Source organism: Pan paniscus, chromosome 3 (assembly GCF_029289425.2).
Source record: "Pan paniscus chromosome 3, NHGRI_mPanPan1-v2.0_pri, whole genome shotgun sequence".
NCBI classification, from domain to species: domain Eukaryota; kingdom Metazoa; phylum Chordata; class Mammalia; order Primates; family Hominidae; genus Pan; species Pan paniscus.
The window spans coordinates 173,801,439-173,818,715 of NC_073252.2; the positions used below are offsets into that span (position 1 = coordinate 173,801,439).

Consider the following 17,277-nt stretch of genomic DNA (forward strand, 5'->3'; position numbering starts at 1 on the left):
TAAAATTATGTTAGCTTACTGTCGAGATTATATATATATATATATATACACACACATGCTTATATTTCCATAAGGGCATTCAATTATGCAGAATCATTTACTGAAAGGTCTGTTCTGTGCCCCACTGAATTATCACCTTCACCATAAATCACTTAACGGTATATGAAGAGATCTATCCTGGACTCATGCTGTTCCATTAGTCAGTTTGTGTATCTTTGCATCACCACCACCCTGTTTTAATTATAATAGCTTTATAATGGATAGTATAACATTAGGCTTGTTCATATAAAACCTCAGTCTTTTTCAAGACTCCCTTGGCTATTCCTGGGCATTTACATTTTCATATGCATTTTAGAATTTGCTTGGCACTTTTCATACATAAAAAAAATCTGCTAGGATTTTTGATTAGGATTGAATTAAATCTGAAGATTAATTTTGAGAGAATTTACATTTTCACATTTAATCTAATTCATTAACTCGATGTATCTTTACTTTTTTGTTTAAGATTTTTATGTTTAATTTATGAGAGACATTGCTGTGTAGTTCCCTTCTTACACGTCTTTTTCAGGTTTGGGGAAGATATAAAGAAGTGAGAAGTGATTCCTTTTACTATATTCTCAAAGAGTTTGTGTAACATTTCTTTTTGAACTATTTTAAAGAATTCGCCAGTGAAACGATCTGGGCCTGGAAGATTGTGTATGGGAAAAGTTTTACATGTAGACTTATATTCATATTCAGGCTAAATAGATTTTCTCATTCTTCTATCAACTTTGGTAACTTGTATTTCTTTTTGAAGAATGTGTCCATTCATCCAAGTTATCCAATATATTGGTGTGAAGGTGGATATAGTATTCTTATTTTTTTATGTCAGTAAGTTCTATAGTGATGTATTTTTTTATTCCTGATAAGGATCTGATATGGATATTTGTGTTTTTTCTGTATTTTTCTTGATCAGTCCTTCTGCGAGTTGATATAAGGGAAGCAGTGTTTGGTTTAGTTGATTTCCTCTACTGAATGTTTGTAAACTATTTCATTGCTTTCACCTCTTTTTGGAATGATTTCCTTTTCTACATTTTTTGGGCTTGATTTGCTTTTCTTTTTCCAGTTTTTAAAGATAGAAACTTAAATCTTTGACTTTTCTTCCTTTTCCTTTTCTACTAGAAAAAAGTGAAATATAATTGATGCTATAATCCTCCCCCACTCAAGCATTAATCTAGCTGCAACCCACAAATTTCTATGTTTAGACTTTGCTATTTAGTGCTAAATATTTTCTAACTTCCATTTTTATTTCTTTTCTGATTCCAAGATTATTTAGAATTGCATTCTTTAATTTCTAGATAGTTGTGGATTTTGTAGTTTTATTTATTGATTTAAGACTTAATTCTATCCTGATTTTAAAATATACTCTGAATGATTTCAGTGTTTTAAAGTTTGGTTAAATTTTCTTTATAGCTCTGCACATGGTTAATTTTTGTAAGTGGCCCATGTTTATTTGAAAAGAATGTGAATTCTATCATTATTGGGTACAGTATCATATATATGTCAGTTGAGTCCTTTTCTGTATGTTGTTCAGATCCTATGGGGTTTTATCTGTTTATTCTATCAGCTATTGAGATTTGTTACTTAAAATCTACCATTATGAGTGTAGATTTACATAGTTTTCCTTTAATTGTGTCATTCTTTTTTTGTCATTCTTGCTTTATATAATTGAAAACTATGTATGTCATTTGGATGCAACCAGTTTTAGGATTATTATACATTTCAGTCTCATTGTCACCTTTATCTTTAAGCAACGTTCCTCTCTTTTTGGTAATATTTCTTGCCTCAAAATCTATTTTATCTTTGATTTACATAAGATCTTTCTTTTGGTTAATATTTGTATAGTTTATCATTTTCTGATCTTTGACCTTCAACCATTCTGTAACCTTTTATTAAAGTGTGCCGCATGTAAAGAGCTGAATTTTTTAATGTAGATGCTAATTTTATTTTGATTTGTAATTTTATTTTCTCTTATTCAATATGTAACTGTTATAATTTTATTTATATATACAAACTTTTTCTTATTTACAGTTTTTGTTTTCTGATTTACAATTTTTAATTAATTACACTTTCCTTCAATTAACTTGCTGATAGTATGTTTATTTACTGTTCCTTTTTATAATTACCCTGGAGATTCCGGCATGTAAATTTGACTCATTATGGTTTAATACAAATGATTACTTTTACCTCTTCTTTAATACTAATACTAACTCCATTTATCCTGCTGTCTTTTGTGTTACTGTTTTCATATAATTTAGTGCTACAAATATTTTAAATTTCATAAGACATTACAATGATCATTTTGTATAGTTAATATTTATTTATATTTACCTACATATTTTCCCTTTCTGATGATCTTCAATATTTCTAACATTTTCATGTTTCTTATCCTTCTACCTAAAGAAATCCCTTACATTTTTGTTTTTCTAGAATGGGTCTACTAGCAATGAATTTACTAGGTTTTGTTTGTATGAAAACTTACAATGAAAACGTTCATATTCTTCCATTTTTAAATAATATGTTTACTGAATTTTTAGTTATCTTTTTCTCAGCACTTTAAAATGTAATTTCTTTGCATTCTCACTTCCATTATTTCTGTTGATCTTTGACTGTAACATGACCATTTTTAAGATTTAATATTTTCTTTTTGTGGTTTTTGGCATTTTAGTGTGATGTGCATAGATAAGGTATCGCTTTAACTTACCCTGCTTGGAGCTTGGTAGCTTCAGAAATCTTAGTTTTAAAATCAGTTTCAGAAATTTCTCATTCTTTATCTCTCTTTGGTTTCACTATATTATCCCTTTCCTCTCCTTCTTATACTACTCTTACATACATGTTTAACTTTTCAGCATACCTTATCTGTCTCTTATGCTTTGTTCTATTTCTCTTTTTCTCTATGCATTGATTTTGGCCTATACCATTTATTTATGTTCCACTGCACTAATAGTGACTTTTGGGATATCCAGTCAACTAATAAACTAATCCATTGACATATAAATTTCAGCCATTGTGTTTTTCAGTTTTAGAGTGTAATATTCATTTTGTTTTTATTTTAATCAATTATTTTTTTTTTTGAGACAGAATCTGTGTCACCCAGGCTGGATTGCAGTGGCGTGATCTCGGCTCACTGCAACCTTTCCCTCCCAGGTTCAAGCAATTCTTGTGCCTCGGCCCTCTGAGTAGCTGGGACTACAGGTGTGTACCACTATACCCGGCTAATTTTTGTATTTTTAGTAGAGACAGGGTTTCACCATGTTGGCCAATCTGGTCTCAAACTCTTGGCCTCAAGTGATCTGCCCTCCTTGGCTTCCCAAAGTGCTGGGATTACAGGCGTGAGCCACCATCCCTGGCCTTTATTTTTATATATTTTTATATATTCCAATTATCTGGTAAAAATACTTCCTTTTTCAACTATTTTACTTTATTTGTTACTGCACATTAAAGATAGTATATGACCTAAGCTAAAGAGAAGCACAGTATATACTTTGTCACTAAAAACTTCAAACTCAGCCAGGAGGGTACTGTGATGCATGCTTGTAATCCCAGCTACTTAATGACTGAAGTGGGAGGACTGCTTGAGCCCAAAACTTTGAGGCCAGTCTAGGCAACATAGTGAGACCCTATCTCTTTTAAAAAAATTTCAAACTGGAATCACTAATAATTGGAGAGTGTTGTCAGCTGCACTGTTTTTTCTTGTTGTTAAAGGGTGAGCTTGGAATGTCTGATCAAAGTATGAAATACTGAATCAGAAATATTTTTCTATGTAGATTTCTTCAGGCCTTTCAGAACATGATAGTGGCGATCTGCTCAAGTACACATTTTCTGTGGTAATGGTAAGAATTAAGGACGTAGAGGACCTGCTATAGATGTGGCATGAGCAGGTTGAGATGATTATGGCAAAGTCAATACATTTCCTGTTGGTATTTCTTTGGATCCCAAACACATTTCCTTGATCTAATCCATCTTCAGCTTATTTAGAAAGACTTCTGTTTTCATTCCTGTCCCATGATGGGGATTATTTATTTTTGGTTTCTGCCTTCTTCATCTGCTTGTCCCTGACATTGCTTCTAACAATACTTGTGGATTAGAGAAGAATTTGTACTATATCCCAGAGATAGATTTAAGTTGCTGTGTCCTGAAATATTGATGGTTGGGGTTGGTGGACAGAAAACTCTAATGGAAAAGTGAAAAGGAGAAATGAAATTGCCCAAGTGAAGTTAGAAAATATAATCTAATTACACTGTATCTCTATGTGGACATGTTAATTTCTGCATTTTCCCCTTTTAATTTTGTTAATATTAGAAAGCACTGCTGTGGATTTTTAGTATGTAATTTCTTTTTATTTAGATTACGTACCTGAAAGCAGAAATTGTAATCTAATGTTTTATAGCCGCAAAATGTACTCATTAGCATAATTAGCATAAAATAAATGTTGTACTCCCTCAGGGCTTCTTTTAGTTACAGTTTCTGTTCCCCCGCCCCAAAACTTTCACAACTTCTAATAACACAGAATTAATTTTGCTTATTTTAACTTACTATAAATGGAATCATGCAATATATATCCTTTTATGTTTGACTTTTGATTATCATAGTTCATTCTAATTATTTTATAGTACCCTAATGTAGTATTATACTACAATTTTGATCCCCAGTTTATGAGAGTCTGGTTCTTAGCAAAGATTTGTGGGTCTCTCCTATACCCCTAAACCCCTTTCTGTGGCAGCCAGTCTCTGCTTTGCATGTATGAATGCCGAGTGTTGTATGTATGAGCGCTGAGTGTTGCATGTATGAGTGCCGAGTGTTGTATGTATGAGTGCTGAGTGCTGTATATATGAGTGCTGAGTGTTGCATGTATGAGTGCCGAGTGTTGTATATATGAGTGTTGAGTGAGAGAGCTTTTTTTGCATTTCCTCAAACAGTGGCAGATATATGTCTTGTTTTTGGACAGAACTGGGGACTAAGATTTTTCCCAGCCTGCTCCCTAGGGTATGACAGCTTTTGCTTCTTCCCTTTTCCTAGAACTGGTGATTTTCCCCTGGTTCCTAGGGTCAGAAAGGAGAGTTTTCTATCCCTCCTCAGAGACAAATGAGGTTTGCTTTTACTCCTTCTCTATTGTTCCTGGAAATGAAGGTGTTCCATTTATGTATAAGTGGCAACAAGCATAACTCGGAATTTCTGTATTTTTGCCTGCCTGGTCATTATTTTATTAAATGCTGATAATCTAATGTTATCTTCCTCCAGAGAGAATATACTTTTGCTTATGGAGGATATTAGAGTAGGGCAGTGCTATAGATTGGATATTTATCCCTGAAAAATCCATGTTGAGATTTGATCCCCCATGTTGCAGTTAGGGTATAGTGAGGTGTTTGGATCATGGAGGCAGATCCCTCATGAATTGTTTGGTGTCATCCTTGCAGTAATGAGCAAATTCTTGCTCTATTAGTTCCTACTAGAGCTGGTTGTTTTTTAAAAAAAAAAAAAAAGGCTGGCATCTCCTTCCTCTTTTATTGCTCCCTCTCTCTTTCCATGTCATCTCTGCGCACACCAGCTCCTCTTCCCCTCTGCAATCAGTGGAAGTAATCTGAGGCCCTAACCAGATGCAAATTCTGGTGTCATGCTTCCTGTACAGCCTGTAGAACCATGAGCCAAATAAACCTCTTTTCTTTATAAGTTACCCAGCCTTATAGCAAGACAAACAGACGAAGACAGGCAGGTCACGTTATTCTAGTCATTAAATGAATTTACTTAAGTTGAGCCTCGGGCTTTGTGAGAAATGGTCTATTTCCATTTCTTCCTTATTATTAAGATATAGGCCCATATGGTCCTCACTGAAAGGACATCATTATCACCCAATGCCAAGACCAGCTTGGTCAGGGAGACCCTAGTGGTGCTAGAAGAATTAAAGACACACACAGAAATATAGAGTGTGGAGTGGGAAATTAGGAGTCTCACAGCCTTCAGAGCTGAGAGCCTCGAACAGAGATTTACCCACATATTTATTGACAGCAAGCCCGTGATAAGCATTGTTTCTATAGATTATAGATTAACTGAAAGTATTCCTTACAGGAAACAAAGGGATGGGCCGAAATAAACGGATGGGCTCTGGCTAGTTATCTGCAGCAGGAGCATGTCCTTAAGGTACAGATTGCTCATGCTGTTGTTTGTGGTTTAAGAATGCCTTAAGTGGTTTTCCGCCCTGGGTGGGCCAGGTGTTCCTTGCCCTCATTCTGGTAAACCAACAACCTCCCAGCGTGGGCATCATGGCCATCACAAGCATGTCAAGGTGCTGCAGAGATGTTGTTTATGGCCAGTTTTGGGGCTAGTTTATGGCCAGATTTGGGTGCCTATCCTCAGCAACCTAATAGATATTTACAGAACATTTTATCCAACAGCTGCAGAATACACATTTTTCTCCCCAACACATGCATCATTTATAAGAGGAGACCATATGTTAGGTCACAAAATGTCTTAAAAAATTCAAAAAAGTTGAAATCATATGAAATATCTTTTCTGGTCACAATGGAATAAAACTAGAAATTAGTAACAAGAGAAACTTTGGAAACTATACAAACACATGGATATTAAACAATATGCTCCTGAATGACTGGTGGGTTAATGGATAAATTAAAGAAATTGAAAATTTTTTGAGGCAAATGAAAATGGAAACACAACATACCAAAACCTGTGGGATATATCAAAAGCAGTATTAAGAGAAACATTTACAGCAATAAATTCCTACATCAAAAAAGTGGAAAAACGTGAAATAAACAAACTAATGATGCATCTTAAAGAACTATAAAAGCAAGAGCAAACCAAACCCAGAATTAGTAGAAGTAATACATATCAGAGCAGAAATAAATGAAATTGAAACAAATACAAAAGATCAATGAAGTGAAAAGTTGGTTTTCAGAAAAGATAAATAAAATCAACAAACTGTAAGCCAGACTAATAATAAAAAAGACCTAAATGAATTCAGAGATGAAAAAAGAGATATTACAACTGATACTACAGAAATTCAAAGGTTCATTAAAAATACTATTAGCAATTACATGTCAATAAATTAGAAAACCTAAAAGGACACACAACCTACAAAGACTGAACCATGAAGAAATCCAAAACCTGAATAGACCAATAGCAAGTAATGATATCAAAACGATAATAAAAAGTCTCCCATCAAGGAAAATTCAGGGCACAATGGCTTTACTGCTGAATTTTACCAAACATTTAAAGAAAAACCAGTACCAAATTTCCTCAAATTATTCTATAAAATAGAGGAGGAAAGAATACTTCCAAACCCATTCTTTGAGGCCAGTATTACCCTAATACCAAAACCAGAAAAAGACCCAACAAAAAAAGAAAATTAGAGGCCAGTGTTTCCAATGAATATTGATGCAAAAATATTCAACAAAATACTAGCAGACTGAATTCAACAGCATATTAAAAAAGACCATTCATCAAGACCAAGTGGGGTTTATCCCAGGGATGCAAGGATGGTTCAACATATGCAAATCAAATTATACATCATGTCAACAGGATGAAGGACAAAAACCATATGATCATTTCAATTGATGCTGAAAAAGCATTTAGAAAATTCAGCATTCCTTCATGATAAAAACCTTCAAAAAACTGGGTGTAGGAGGAACATAACATGACACAATAAAAGCCATATACATACTGAATGGGAAAAATCTGAAAGCCTTTCCTCAAGATCTGGAACAATACAAGGATGCCCATTTTTACTATTGTTATTCAACTTAGTTTTGGAAATCCTAGCTAGAGCAATCAGACAGGAGAAAGGGATAAACGGCATCCAAGTTGGAACAAAAGAAATCAAATTATCCTTGTTTGCAGAGGATATGATCTTATATTTAGGAAAACCTAAAGACTCTACCAAAAAAAAAAACTGATAAATTCAGTAAAGTCACAGAATGCAAAATCAACATACAAAAATAAGCAGCATTTCTATATGCCAACAGTGAACAATCTGAAAAGGAAATCAAGGCTTGATGTGGTGGCTCACGTCTGTAATCTCAGCACTTTGGGAGGGTGAAGTGGGTGGATCACTAGCGGTCAGGAGTTCAAGACCAGCCTGGCCAACATGGCAAAAAGCTGTCTCTACTAAAAATACAAAAATTAGCCGGGTGTGGTGGCGCATGCCTGTGGTCCCAGCTACTTTGGTGGTTGAGGCATGAGAATCGCTTGAACCTGGGAGGCGGAGGTAGCAGTGAGCCCAGATTGTGCCACTACACTCCAGCCTGGGTGACAGAGTGAAACTGTGTCTCAAAATAAAAAAGAAAGAAAAGAAAAGAAAGCAAGAATGTAGTCCCATTAATAACAGCTACAAATAAAATAAAATACTTGGGAATAAACTTAACCAAAGAAGTGAAAGAGTCTATAATGAAAACTATAAAACATTGATGAAACTGAAGAGGACACAAAATGGAAAGATCTTCCATGTTCAAGGATTGAAAGAATCAGTATTGTTAAAATGTCTGTACTACCCAAAACAATCTACACATTCAGTGCAATCCCCATCAAAATACCAATGACATTCTTCACAGAAATAGAAATAATAGTCTTGAAATTTATATGGAACCACAAAAGACCCAGAGTAGCCAAAAGTCATCTTGTGAAAAAAATGGAGAAATCACAGAGTACTTGTGTGCTTGACTATTCAATGCCTGCAATAAGTTTTCCGACAATGAAAACTACTTTACTTCATTTTCTATTTTATTTTAATTACTGATATTTAATATTTTATTTTTGTTATTTATTTCTATCACTAATTTTAATAGGTAATAAGAATTTTCTGACTAAAATAAGTTAAATGTGTGATTTTAATGAAATATCAATTAGATTCATGGACATAGATACAGGGATGCGAAGATGTGTATTAAATTTCCTCAAAAGTTTCTTCTTACCTCTGTTACTGCTGAGTGATCATGACATGCTTCCCCTCTGAGGTCAGCTAAAGGTTTCAACTCTGCACCCCAGGGAGGGGTGAGAGTTAAAACCCATTTACCATTCTTATACTAAATGAACCAGATCCCATCTATTCTCATATAATCAAAATACCTGGAGTACAACAAAAAAAGTCTTTTTATGCAAGATAACATTTAATCTGAGATTACATAATGTGAAATATCCTGCTTTTCTTATTCCTTGCAAATATAATAAATAGTGCTCATGGATAAGTATCAGGACATAAGAAATAAGAACTATTATATACTCTATGAATACGGTATTTTATTTACACTGGACTTATAATAGTATAATAAAGACAAACTTGGTGATGGCATGATGACAAAGTACTTTTACTAATTCAAGTTTTATTTTACTCTTAAAAAAACACCAAAAACAATTTCTTAAGTGATTTTGTTTAGCTGCTTCCCCACAAGGAATTGGATAGTAATCCCATTTTACTTAGATACATTTCCTTAGATCTTTTCCAAGTTTCAGGAATATATGCCTTCAGTTCATGTGAACTGTCACTAGGTGACCAACTTTCATAGTCCTGCATGTGCCAATTCACTCAACATACATTTTGTATCTTCTATACAAAGATGATTAAGGCTTGGTCTTTTGGGGAACTCACAATTTATATCTACATAAATAATCACTATCTAATACCTACAAATATAGATATGAAGGAGCACAGACAAGAGATTTGAGGATTTGAGAAAGTCTTCAAAAGAAAGAGACATTTAATTTGAGTCTTGAAAAACTTGCAAGAGCTCACTACTCACAGGAAAAGGTGAAAGTGGCAGCCTGGGCAAAACATTTAAAAGCTTCCAGGCAAAAAGCCTTGAAAACATAGAAGGACAACATATATTTCGGAAATACATTGAAAGCAGAGAACAGTAAGTAAACTATTGCATTAGTTTGTACAGGACACAATGAAGGGTTTCATTAAAAGTAGTGGCATTAGTAATGAAGATAAGGGCCTTCTGAATAGACTTTTTCAAAGTAATTTGATAAGACTTGGCAATCAAATGTGGTAGTAGGAGGAGATGAGGTTGATGGAATAATCAAAGATGATTTGATATTTTCATCTCAGGTTACTATCTAGAATATAATGATAGTCATTGAAATGGAGAATGTAAGAGAAAGAATATTTGGGGTGGTAGAAAGGAAAACCTTACTTGAAAGAGATACATTAGGTTTTAAATATGTTAATATTGAGATTATCGGGTAAAGGGCTGAGAGATCTAGATTCAGCAGGTAGCTCGAAATGGAGTTTAGGAGCTTGGTGTGGCCTGTAGGTTGTGTTATGGGAGACACACTGGAATCACTGAAGCAGAGACAAGGTTGGTAGAGTTGTTGGGCCAGTACTAGGTAAAAGTTCAAAGTAGGGTAAAAAAAAGCTGATGGCAGGACTTAGATAAAGAATTGCAACTCAAAATACGATAAGCCAGAGACAACAATGAAGAGAGGACAAATCCAGAGGATAGGATAAGGCAGGCGATTAAAAACCTGAGCAGATAGGCAGGAACAAGGGGCTTTGTGGAAACTAAAAGAGCAGGGCAGAATAGCCAAGGTAACAGATTCAAGGAAGTTATCGAAATGTTAACAAATTAAGCAAGAGATTTTGCCAGTCCTGGAGCTTGTTGCAGAAGCAAGAACCTATTCCGAAGCATTATGACTTGAGGCTTCACTCAGATATTATTGAAAATACTTCTAAAGAGTAAGGAATCACAGTATAGATAAGGCTGTTCTCAAGTAGCTGCAGTGATAATTATATTTCATACTTGTGTATCTTCCTATGCCAGAACAAAAGCTATCTTACTTTTTGGATATTGAAGAATGAAACACTCAAATTACAAAAATTGTAATTTCCCCCCTCCCCTCCCCTCCTTCCTTCGTTTCCTTTGTTGCTTAATACCCTTTTCATTATTTTACTTATTTTCTCTTTTTCTCTTCCCTTCCTTCTTTCCTCACTTCCTACCGTCCATCCTTCAGCCCTTTGTCCTTCCTTCCTTTATTTTGTCTCTGTTGAAGGAAAGATCGCTTAGAACCTGTTGTATGTTGAGTTAAGCATCTAAACATTACAGAGGATATTTTGAAGTCCAAATATTCTCCAGTGTAGGAAGAAATATCTTACTCATCATGGCTAGTAAATATTTCCTTCTAAAAATGAGTAAAACTAAAATTAAATTACATTCATGTGGTTTTGACTCTGTTGAACATATTAGCACTGTATTAAATGGTGTCTTTAAACTTTTTGACGGGTTAGGTGGTTAGCAATTAACTTAAATGTAAAATGATTTAACTGTCAACTATGGGGCTGGAAGCAAACAGAAATATAGGATTGGTTTTGTCATTGTATACCTTTTAACTTAGAAAGCTTCAGTTCCTGAGGTTGAAAATGTAAATCATTTTCTGCTGCCCATTTTGTGATTTTTATGGATACCTTATTTTTAACTTGGTAACTTTTAGAAATCATTGATCTGTTTCTTATAAAAGTTAAATCTAAGATTGTTTTTTAAGAATGTAAACAGAAAGGTTAATAAAATATTTGATAATAGCATTCTCTGGTACTATCCAACATTATTGTCGATTTCTTTCTTATTTTCTTATTTACTTGTAAATAATTAAAATTGTTTCAGCTGAAATATTTGTGCAGTTCTAGCCTTTTGTACTGAACATCATTTCACAAGGGAGATTTTGGTAAATCTTGTTTGGTTGAAACACATTGTTGTTACTTTAGGTGCTGACTATTCTGATGCCGAGTTTCCAATTGCCTTGATTAAAGTAGAAACATTCTATGGCTTGGATGACTTACATTTCAAATTGGTTTGAGCAAGATGATTGGTATGAAGGACTACAAAGAGTAAGATACATTTATTTGTAATTATGATTTCCTGCGATTTTTTTTCTGCTTTGCTTCTCATATAGTTTTATTTCTGTGTCATTTATATTGTGGACATTTTCGCATTGCAAAGTTCTGAGCATGAATAAGACACTTATTTGCTAGTTTTAAAGCAAAAGTAAGAATATAATAAGGGTAATTATATAGTGAAGAAAGGGCATTTTTTTCTATCCTAATTTCAGATGAGTTCTTAATCTTTTCAAATTCTCTTAGGCTTTAAATATAAAATAACATTTTATATATTGAGATTAATATATGAAAATAGCAACAATTTCAAGCAAGTCTTTCCCATAAAGAAAATCATTTAATGAAACAGAAGATAAATGTATGCTGATACTACTTATTAAACAAATATTTTAAAAGGAAATGAAAACAATTCTGAAGAAGAGTGCCATGTTGCATCTGATAAATTTTTAGGCAGTTGATTATGTTTGAAAACAAACTGCATTGTTAGTGTGGCAACATTTGCATAGTGTTTTGAAAATAGTATTCTAACCTATTATTACAATAATAGAAAAAAATGCTATTTAAAATGTACTTTGTCAAATGGATTTAGTCTAGAATAATATATGATTTCTCTTCGATTATTTTCACTTTTTAAATTTCTTGATTATTTAAATGAAGACAATTTGTGTATTTTTATTTCATTAATTAGTGGGACAAAAAAGCCAGACTATGTGCAGTTTTACTAGATTTTTCACCACTGTTGTTCATAGGCTGCCAAAGATATACAGTACTTTATTTTTCTTTCTTTTTCTTGAGATTCTCATCCTAAGCACATTAATTACAGATATTTTCTCAGTATTACTTCTTTTTAATTATAAATCCTCAACAGTTTAAAGCCTTTTGGACTTTTTTTTCAGATACTTTTTTTGTAAGCTGTGAAAAAATCCGGTAAACATCTCTGGAGCCAGTAAATATCTAACTCTGAAGAATAATACTAATATTGTAAATCCTAAAGCATTCTTCAGAAAAGGAGTTGAGAGTTAATGAGCAGTTTTCCATCCTGAGTTTCAATTTCAGGTATAAATGATGGAAATACTTCAGCTTATGAGTTTAATAGTAATACTTCAAGCCCCACTTACACACACACACACACACACACACACAATGCCAATATCCTTGTTTGTATTGTGTGCAGGAATGGGAACTGATTTTAAGAAAAATGCTTTTTAATGAAATGTGTTTCCTTTAAAATGACTTTGGAGCAGCTCATGGAGATTATGAGAATTCAAAATCTTCCTCTTCTTGCCCTTTATACTACTATGGGCCTTTATAAATGAATGCCTGGTTTTGAAACATATTAAAAGTGTAGCTGTTGTTAAAATATAGAAATAAATTGACCCTAAAATTACTATATTATTGTGAGTTTGAGCTGCTTCCGGCTTAAGTATTGACCAGCTCTCATACATATGTAGATGAAAATGAAAGATCCTATTCTGAATGAAAAAAAATTGGCACATGAATATTGACCTTAATTTCTTTCAAAAATCCAACTTATGCCCTCCTGGTGCTTACCACAGGCTGTGTTCTTACACTGACTGTATAGAAAGAGAAGGTAGAATAAACCTACCCCATATGCACTTCAGCCCAACTGAAGTGTGTTGTTCCTGGGCCAAAAAGACTGTATTTTCTGAAGCAACAAATCTTTGAAGTAGACATGAAAATTCTTGAGTGGTTCACATATTAATGAAACATTCTAAAGTAAGGATAATAAAGGCTTTGTAAAACATTTATCTGCAATATATTACCTGTCATAATTAAATATGTTTATTTACCTTTATATGTGACATATTTTGTAGGATTTATATTTAAAATATAGATATATATTTTGAAATGGACCTTCAGTGGACCGTTTTCTGTTTTTAGTAATGCAGAATCATGAATTGAGTAACAATTCATGCTGACTACAAAGATAACAAAAGGTTCTGGACATTTTGTTTCATCTCCTTGGCAACTGCAGATACAATTTAATGAAGACTGCATAATTATTACATATCTTTTTTAGTCCTTTTGCAAAAAAAATTTAGAAATTCACATATTAGACTTTGCTTGAATATGTAATTCAGATTTTAAATGTAATAATATATGTTCAATAACGTATGATATTCTTTTTATCTTTTATTTAGAATCATAGATTTTAAAAAATATCTATTTTGTTTTGAAATAGCTATTTTGTTTTGTCCTAATTATTATTTTAATATCTGGTTTAGCAAGTTATTTGACTCTGAATTTTAAAAGGATTTAAGTGTTGGTTTGTAAGACCTGTAAAAGCTATTTAAGAACAAAGGTACACCAAATTTTATGTCAACATAGAAATGCTTGTATTATCTAATTTTGGAAACTAAAAAATAATAAATCAAGATATACTCTGAGTTAAAGTCAAAATGTATTGGCATAAATTTAGAAGTTTATTTTTGTTTTTAATAAATAAGCAGAGAAACTGCTGGTTTCTAGTTCAGTATGTAAGCTGCTTAGAAGTTGCTACTCCATTTTAGCCAATAAAAAATTGAACGCATTGAAAACTCAACAACTCTTCCTAGATCCACCTGAGAAGTAAGGGCACAAGGCAAATCACTGCCCTCAAAATTATTGAGATAGAAATGCAGTTACAGAGAATCGCAACTTACCAGAGCAGAAATGAATTAGCAGAAACTAACCTGGGCATCACTGCCAGAGTAAGAAAATCTGAACTGTAACTGATAAATTGATGGAAGCACAATATGGTCAGGTCTGAGAGTTAAAAACTTCACGGGAACCCAGTAATGGGGGTGGCGGGGGAGCTTTTGTAAGTTTTACTTCCAGGAGCTCTAAACTGGTGCTCACAGTGAATATTAGAGAAGAATATCCTCTTGCTTCCAGCAGGGGGAGAGGAAAAGAAACCACTTAAATTACACTAGAGCATTCTGTTCTTTATTTTTAACCAACTTTTAAAATAATTTGTATAAAATTATGGAGTACAAGTACAATTTTGTTACATGCATAGATTGCATAGTGATCAAATCAGGGCTTTTAGGGTATCCATCACCTGAGTAATGTACATTGTACCATTCAGTAATTTCTCATCATCCACCCCCTCCCACTCCTTCACACTTTGGAGTCTCCCTTGTCTAACATTCCACTTTTGCGTCCATGTGTACACATTTTTTTTACTACCCAGTTATGAATGGGAACATGTGATATGTGACTCTCTGTGCATGGCTTGTTTCACTTAAGATAATGACCTCCGGCTGCATGCATGTTGCTGCAAAATACATGATTTTTAATGGCTGAATAGTATTCCACTGTGTATATATACCACATTTTCATTATCTGATCATCTGTTGATAGACACTTAAGTTGATTCTATAGCTTTGCTATTGCAAATAGTGCTGCAATAAACATAGGAGTGCAGGTATCTTTTTGCTATAATGATCTATTTCCTTTTGGGTAGATACACAGTAGTAGGATTACTGGATCATATAATAGCTCTAATTTTAGTTATTTGTGAAATCTCCATACTGTTTTCCATAAAAGGTGTATTAATTTTCATTCCCACCAACAGTGTATGAATTCTCTTTTCCCCATATCCTCACCAACATCTATTATTTCTGTCTTTTTAGTAATAGGCACTCTGAGTGGTGGAAGATTATATCTCATTGTGGTTTTAATTTGCATTTCTCTGATGATCAGTGATGTTGAGCATTTTTTCATATATCTCTTGGCCATTTGTATGTCTTCTTTAGAAAAATGTCTACTCATGTCCTTTGCCCACTTTTTAATGGGATTATTTGTATTTTTGTTGTCATTGAGTTGTTTGGTTTCTTTGTATATTCTGGATATTAGTCCCCTGTTGGATGAATAGTTTGCAGATATTTCTCCTATTCTGCAGGTTGTGTGTTCTCTCTGTTGATTATTTCTTTGGTTGTGCAGGAGCTCTTTAGTTTAATTAAGTCCCATTTATCTATTTTTGTTTTTGTTGCCTGTGCTTTTGAGGTCATAGTATACATACCTTGCCTAGATGAATGTCCATAAGAGTTTCCCCTAGGTTTTCTTCTAGTATTTTTATAGTTTCTGATCTTGCATTTAAGTGTTTAGTACATCTTGAATTGTTTTTTTAATATGGTGATAGCTATGGGCCTAGTTTTATTCTCCTGTATATGGATGTCTAATTTTTCCAGCACTATTTATTGAAAAGGGTATCCTTTCCTCACTCTGTGTTCTTGTTGGCTTTGTTAAAGATCAATTCACTGTAGGTATGTGGCTTTATTTCTGGGATCTCTATTCTCTACCATTGATCTATATGTCTATTTTTTTATACCAGTACCATGCTATTTTGGTTACCGTAGTCTTGTAATACAATTTGAAGTCAAGTAATGCATTGCCTCCAGCTTTATTCCTTTGGTTTTGGATTGCATTGGCTATTTTTGCTCTTGTTTGGTTCTATATGAATTTTAGGATCGTGGCATTCTGTTCTTAAGACCTACCCTCAAGAGAACCTATTTGTCCAGAGCGTAACCCTCCAGGGTTTTAGAAGAGCCTTACCTACCTGGGAGAAGGAAAATACCCAACATCAGCCCCCTTCAGCCATCCTGTCCCACCTAAGCAGGGCTGGGGGGACTGAGAAGCACTGGTCATGGGCACGTGACTGAGACCTAATCATAGGACTTTAGAATGCTCACTCTACCCCCATATCTTACCACTACATTACTAAAGGCCTATTTACAGCACTTTCTTTTATGTAGTTCATCATGTGCTCCTCACAAACATTTACATGATAAACAAAAGGCAAAAAAATACAGTTTGAAGAGACAGATAAAGCATCAGAACCAGAGTCAGATACGACAGAAATGTTGGTATTATCAGACAAGGAATTTAAAAAACTACAATTAATTTGCTAATAGCTTGAATGGTAAAAGTAGACAACATGCAGGAATGGATTGAAGGAGAACAAAGTGGGATAACTAACACTACCCAACTTAAAGACTTACTATATAGCTCCAATAAAAAAGACAGCCATGGTATCTGCAAAAGGATAGACAGATAGATCAATGGAACAGAATAGAGGGCTTAGAAATAGATCCACATAAATATACTCAACTGATATTTGATAAAGGAGCAAAGGCGATACAGTGAAACAAAGATAGTCTTTTCAACAAATGAGGCTGGAATAACTGGATATACAATGTTAAAAAAAAAGAATCTAGACACAGGCCTTATATATTTTACAAAAATTAACCCAAAATGCATCATAGAACTACATGTAAAATGCAAAACTGTAAAACTCATAGAAGGTAACATAAGAGAAAACCTGGATGACTGTGGGTTTGGCTAGCACTTTTTAGATACAAAAGGTATGTTTTATGAAAAATAATTGATAAGCTGGACTT

At 33.6% G+C, this 17,277-nt stretch overlaps 1 protein-coding gene and 1 pseudogene across 16 annotated transcripts in view; both read left to right on the plus strand.

Annotated features, from left to right (window-relative positions):
* The window catches only part of WDR17 (WD repeat domain 17), a 117,698-nt gene that overhangs the window by 19,795 nt on the left and 80,626 nt on the right, over positions 1 to 17,277 (plus strand). For 9 of the 16 annotated variants that reach the window (XR_010112074.1, XR_008625272.2, XR_008625271.2 and 6 more), the window contains exon 2: positions 11,747 to 11,869. The exons of 6 other annotated variants lie outside the window; for them this stretch is intronic. Coding sequence is in view for 5 of the 10 variants with exons in the window: in XM_063604001.1 (XP_063460071.1) it covers positions 11,804 to 11,869 (66 nt within the window). In the remaining 5 variants the exon portion in view is untranslated. Of the gene's footprint in view, positions 1 to 11,746; positions 11,870 to 12,771; positions 12,932 to 17,277 lie in introns of those variants that run through there. One more of the 16 variants, XM_034959443.3, reaches the window with a different exon arrangement.
* On the plus strand, positions 13,410 to 13,532 carry LOC112439723 (small nucleolar RNA SNORA51; annotated as a pseudogene).